Below are 6530 nucleotides of genomic sequence, written 5' to 3' on the forward strand. Positions count from 1 at the left end.
GAGAGAATCAAGAAGAGGTTTTGGATAAAGCGGATGAAAGATGTAAAACAAGTCAGAGGTATCAATGATCACCTTTGAATGATGTGGAATGTATTATAGTGAGTCATGAAGCCAAAGGCAAGATTACTTGGTAATAGAAGAACAGTTCATGTTGTCTTAAACTTACTTTTATACCCAGTATGTAATTGAAACTCAGTTTACTGAGTACTCTGAGACCCTTTTCATTTGATCCTCCTAAGAATGTTATAGGCTATTACCCCTATTTTATAGATGACACAGTAGAGGCGCAAAGAGGATAAATGATTTGCCTTGGGGCCGCATCAGTACTGGGCAGTGAAGCCTGGAATAGCACTTGGCTTTCTTACTCCTAATCCAGTGCTTTCATGAAACTTCCAAAAAATGGCTTTTGTTAAGAATGTGGGCTTCTGGTTCTTTGTCCATATTATTTTTTTTTAGATAGGTTTAATCATAGTATACATAAAGTTTTGTTTTCTGCTTTTTTCACTGTGACATATTAATATTTTACCAAGTTGCTACATAGTACTTTACCTAGACATTCTTCTAGGGATGACATTTAAATTTTCAAACTTTCATTCAGTAGTTTATTTTGTTGCAGTGAACTTGTATGAATACAACTTTTTCTTTTTATGTCCTTTTAAACTACTTCCAAGAACTAAGCTTCAGGTTAAGTGGTACTGAAAATTGTTTTATGGATTTTTATGACCTGTTGCTAAATTTCCAAGAAGATTATATCACCATTTTGAACACATCAACGTTGGATGTTGTTATTTATAATATTCCCTGATTTAACTTCTTAAAAAATTATAGATGTAACTGTTATCTTCTTCAGAGATTTTATTTATTTATGAGAGAGATTTAACTTTTTATTTTTATTTTATTTTATTTTTTAAAAGATTTTATTTATTTGTTTGACAGAGAGAGACAGCGAGAGAGGGAACACAAGCAAGGGGAGTGGGAGAGGGAGAAGCAGGCTTCCTGCCAAGCAGGGAGCCCGATGCGGGGCTCAATCCCAGGGCCCTGGGATCATGACCTGAGCCGAAGGCAGACGCTTAATGGCTGAGCCACCCAGGCGCCCCAGAGATTTAACTTTTTAAAACATTATAGATGTAATTGTTATCTTCTTCAAAGATTTTATTTATTTATGAGAGAGAGAGTGTGCGTGTGAGACCATGAGCAGGGGGGAGGGGCAGAGGGAGAAACAGACTCCCAGCTGATCAGGGAGCCTGATGCAGGACTCCATCCCAGGACCCTGAGATCATGACCTGAGCCGAAGGCAGACACTTTTTTTTTTTAATTGAAGATTTTATTTATTTATTTGACAGAGAGACAGTGAGAGAGGGAACACAAGCCGGGGGGAGGAGTGGGAGAGGGAGAAGCAGGCTTCCCACCAAGCAGGGAGCCCGACGTGGGGGTCTATCCCAGGACCCTGGGATCATGACCTGAGCCAAAGGCAGACACATTATGACTGAGCCACCCAGGCACCCCATGTAATTGTTATCTTCTTGAGATTTACATTTCTTTGGTTACTACTGAAAATGGAAAAAAAAATGCAGTATTTTGAAACTTACAAGGCAGTATTTAAAATTTTTTGAATGAAAAAAAATTTTTTAACGTGTTCTTGATCCCTACCTACTCAGTTTATTGCAAGCAAGGAATTGATTTGCTCTTGGTGTTCCATAGAAGCAAAGTGCTCTACAGATGCAACTGATTATTTATTGAATGCTTCTCAGGTACAACACAATAGAAGAAGTGTTGGTGTAGAACCAGACTCACCAGTGGTCACCAGGGTTGGATTGGAAATTGGGAGAGGGATAGTGATACATGTATTATGGTGGAAAAGCCACCAAGTTGGCCATCAGAAGACTTTTGTCTTGACCAAGCTCTGAAACTTTAAGTAAATCACTGTACTCTCTGGGTCCCAGTTAAAATGAATGTGTTAGAACTCTAAGACCTCTTTTAGTTCTGTAATTCTTAGGGACTTCCTCCATAACTTTCTGTAGACTTCTCTGGGTGCTAATCGTAGACTAAGGCCATTTAGTACACTAAGGTCACCGGCAAGGTGATCCTGCCTTGAAGGACAGTTTGGGAATGACTGTTTTTTGTAGCAGCCATTGTAGCTCCTCTGTAGGTCCATGTTAGTTCCAAAGGGATTGTGCAAATATTCCTTATTTTTTTTTTTAAGATTTTATTTATTTATTCGACAGAGATAGAGACAGCCAGCGAGAGAGGGAACACAAGTAGGGGAAGTGGGAGAGGAAGAAGCAGGCTCATAGAAGAGGAGCCTGATGTGGGGCTCGATCCCATAACGCCGGGATCACGCCCTGAGCCGAAGGCAGACGCTTAACCGCTGTGCCACCCAGGCACCCCAAATATTCCTTATTTTCATCTGTAGATCCAGGCAAGGCATCTGTAAGCTGCAAGATCAACTGCAGGTTTCTTTGGTTTGCATTTTGGTGACAGGGGACAAAATGCCACAGGAGTTTCTAGGGTTGAGCTGTAGTAGGGTCACGGCCTGAAAATGATTCTGAATTGTTGCCCTGCCTATAATCACACAATGAAATGTAATTGCTGGAGGGATTTTAGAAATCATCCAGTTTGGTTTCTTGTTTTGAAAACAGTGAAGCTATGTAGTGCAAAAGCCAGTATAGGACAAGACAAGACCTCAGGTTTCCTGACTCCATTCACTGTTCCCAAGAATATACTTCCCTCCACACAAAGTCTGTCTTTTTTTCCACAGAGTTGGAACGCCAGTTGGAAGAGCAGAAGAAGCAAGCTCAGGATCACAGGCTGAAATCCCAGACGGTTCAAAATGTGGTACTTATGCCTGTGAGCACTCCTAAGCCTCCAAAAAGGCCCCGGCTCCAGCGGCCAGCTTCCACCACAGTCCTGAGCCCTTCTCCTCCGGTCCAGCAGCCTCAGTTCACAGTCATCTCACCCATCACCATCACCCCAGTGGGCCAGTCATTTTCCATGGGCAATATTCCAGTGGCCACCCTCAGCCAGGGCTCCAGTCCTGTGACTGTTCACACACTGCCTTCTGGCCCTCAGCTCTTCCGCTATGCCACAGTGGTCTCCTCTGCCAAGAGCAGCTCACCAGACACAGTGACCATCCACCCTTCATCTAGCTTGGCGCTGCTAAGCTCCACCGCCATGCAGGATGGGAGTACCCTGGGCAACATGACCACCATGGTGAGCCCCGTGGAGCTGGTGGCCATGGAGTCCGGCCTGACCTCAGCTATCCAGGCTGTTGAAAGCACCTCAGAGGATGGGCAGACCATCATTGAGATTGACCCAGCCCCAGACCCAGAGGCTGAGGATACTGAGGGCAAAGCAGTCATTTTGGAGACAGAGCTGAGGACTGAGGAGAAAGTTGTGGCTGAGATGGAAGACCACCAGCATCAAGTCCACAATGTGGAGATTGTAGTCTTAGAGGATTAACTGGGGATCTCGGGGCCAGGAGATATGTTTTGGTTTGGAATTTTAATTATTTGTTTATTTTTATCATTGTCCCATTCATTTCCACATAGGATCCTTTTTTTTAAACAAAATGTCATTGTTGTAACTGAAATGTTGGGTTCCTCCCACCCCCTCATTGAAAAATGGACAAAACAAGCTGTCCTTCCAGAAGTTGAGAGTAGGTCACTCAATGTCCTAATCCTTTTGCACCAAGAAAGTTATTTCTTCTAGGGGAGGCATCAAGATAATCAGAAACCCTGCCCAAAAAGCCCTCTCCAGGCTAGTCTGTCTATGTACGCATGTGGTTATATTTTTGTAAAGATGCATTGACCAAACTCTGGAATGCAGATCTGACACTGGAGGCAACTCACCCACACATGGAAGCAGAAGGATACTTTATTTTGTATCCTGGAAAGGGCCCTCAGAGGCCGGTGCAAAACTGAAATGAAAGAAGGTTGAACTGTGCTTGCAGGGGAAGGTGGCATACCAGCAGCAGCTTAAAACAGGAAGCGCTTTGGCCAGGATGGGGCAAGGAAATTATCTTAGCTCCAGAAGTGCACCTGATGCCTCTTGATATCTCTAAGGGTTATTACCATGGGTGCCATTTTAAGGAGGGGCCAGTAATAAGTGGAAGGGTACATCTCCATGGACCAAGTGGCATCAGGGGCGTAGGGGCCTGTGGCTTTGCAGAAATAGAAATCCCCGGTTGTCACAGCTGTGCTTTGTGATTTAAGCTCACCTTCCCTCCCTTCCCCAACTTTGTCAAAGCACTTAACCCTCCTAAACTAGGATCAGTCCATTTATTTGCAAACTATGTGATGTGGTGTAAATTTCTCTGGTCCTCAGACTGTGGCTGTTATGGGGGTGGGGCTCCAAGGCCATCATTTTTATTGCATGACTCCAGGCACAGGGGAGCTCCTCCTCTAGACCAGCTGCCCTTTTTGGTGGGGCCCTTTTTTGGCTTTGGAACCAAAAGCAGCCACTCATTTGGTGCTTCCTCTTGTTCTACCCTCCATCCCTCAATTGTTAATGGCATCTGTCTCCTGGATCCCACGCTCTTCAGCTTTTTGGCTGATTTGGAGAACAGTGACAGGTGCCTGCCTGCCTTCATGCTCTTTTAGATTCATTTATACCATTTATACCACAGATGTTTCTGTGAGATATTAAGCTCATAAAAAAACCTTAGGCTTGGCAGGGAAGACTCAACAGCCCCAGCCTATCCCGAGGCACTGAGTAGATGTCTCCTCCTGAGCGAGCCGGACTCCCTGGGAAAGAAGCATTGTCTGTAACATTATATTATAGGAAATGTACCAGGAATGTCAATAATAATATCTTGGGTTTTTTTTTTTTTTATGTTGTTTGTATATTTAGAGCTGGGCCATTTTCCGTGCTGTGATTCCTGCTCTTTGACCATCTTCAGTGTTTGGGGCAAGAGTGGATCCTGGTTTTTATTTCTTTGATTGCATTGTTTACTGCACTAGGACAAATATAGGGACACTGCAGACAAGTTAAAGGAAAACGAGGTCAAAAAAGAAAGCACACACCTTAGGAGTGGGAGGTTTTTTTTTTTGTTTTGCTTTTGTTTTTTTAATTAAAAGCGAAACTTTGACCTGTAGTTTCCTTTTTTTTTTTTTTTTTTTTAAAAAGAGAAGGCACCCACCTGAAGCCATGTTTCTTCCAACACATGTTGGAAACCCTGTTGTCAAGCAAGTGAAAACCGTTCTGCCATCCCTCAGATGGCTTTAATAGCTAGAGAGGCCTTCTAACTTGGGAGGGTCAATCTTAAAAGCCTTAAGGGTGAAATTTCTGAACCCCATATAGTTGTGGCTTTCAGCTTTAAAATTGGGGTTTTACTTTTCTCTTCAAAATGTTTAATAGATGTAGCAATCAGCCTAGAACAAACCTCTGGCCCTTTAGTGAGGGAATTGGCTTTTATTATTGCTTCTTTGGGTTTTCTGATGGTACCTAAACAAAAACAGAATTTCTATCTAAGCCTAAAACTGCTACTCGAACCAAGAAAGGCACATGTCATGTGCCTATCATGGTTTTTAGGGACACTTTTCTCTTTCCCAGAGATGGGAGGTCCAATTCAGGACAGAGGAGGAGCCCTGGAGAACACCCACACACTTGCTCAGGTTCCTTCCTTTCTTCCATCAGCTGTCTGTAGTGTTTTGAAGCAGTGTGAGCGTCATGCTTCCAAAGTCAGAGCTCTCCTCCTGAAGACAGAACCTGTTTACTTACTCTCTGAATATTCTGGCTGGTGGAAATACATGAGCTTTGTTGTTTTCCTGGTCTTCCAATAGCCTGTCATTATTGCGAGCTGCTGTGGTACCCATTGTTGAGTGGGGGTTTCCTCAGAGCCCTGGTCTAAGTGATCTCAGACAGTGTGAGAAATATGCAAGCCGTTGGTATGTGCACAAGTAGTTGCAGTGAATCATTCCTCAGGCTGACTTGGCAGTAGCCATCTATATTTCTGTTCGTTCATTAAATAAACATTTATAAGAACCATCTATGTGCCAGGCTTTGTGCTAGGCACTGGCAGTACGGAAATGAAGACAGAGTTCCTGCACTCAAGGACTTCATACGTCAGAGGTTGTCTGGAGTTAAGAACTATATTTCAATATAATTGGTTTCTTTTGTAATCCTATGTATTTTATTTCGTGCACTGAAAAACATTATTCTGAAAATTGGTCCATAGGTTTCAGCCGATACAAAAGACAAAGAAGTTAGGCCTTTTCTAGTGAGATACTAGTGCAGCCATTGGAGCTACTGGCTGGTTGCTGAGAGAACAAAGGATCAGGCACCTAACCCAGCTTGGGGAGGGGGATGGGTGTCAGCAAATACGGGGCACTTCCTGGGGAAGGTGTACACTTAAGCTAGTTCAAGAGAGATCATTTTGGCTAGTTTTTCAGTACTCCATTTTCAAGTAGTGGGGCCTGCTTATATTAGAGGGGGGAAAAGCCTTAGTCTCTGGCTGCTTCTGCCTCCAGAGCTAGGCAGAGTCAGCAGCATGGGCAGTCTCCAGAGAGTACTCCACTGGAAAAAGCCAAGTC

The 6530-nt window shown here is 43.6% G+C and overlaps 1 protein-coding gene across 6 annotated transcripts in view; it reads left to right on the top strand.

Moving 5' to 3' along the window:
- The window catches only part of GMEB1 (glucocorticoid modulatory element binding protein 1), a 33363-nt gene extending 27381 nt beyond the window's left edge, over nt 1-5982 (top strand). For all 6 annotated transcript variants that reach the window (XM_034647827.1, XM_011229256.3, XM_019803266.2 and 3 more), the window contains one exon: nt 2759-5982. In XM_034647827.1, coding sequence (XP_034503718.1) covers nt 2759-3459 — 701 coding nt within the window. In that variant the 3' untranslated portion in view covers nt 3460-5982. The remainder of the gene's footprint in view (nt 1-2758) is intronic.
- Nucleotides 5983-6530: the final 548 nt, after the last annotated feature.

The sequence above is a fragment of the Ailuropoda melanoleuca genome, chromosome 2 (genome assembly GCF_002007445.2).
Source record: "Ailuropoda melanoleuca isolate Jingjing chromosome 2, ASM200744v2, whole genome shotgun sequence".
In the NCBI taxonomy this organism is placed as follows: Eukaryota; Metazoa; Chordata; class Mammalia; order Carnivora; family Ursidae; genus Ailuropoda; species Ailuropoda melanoleuca.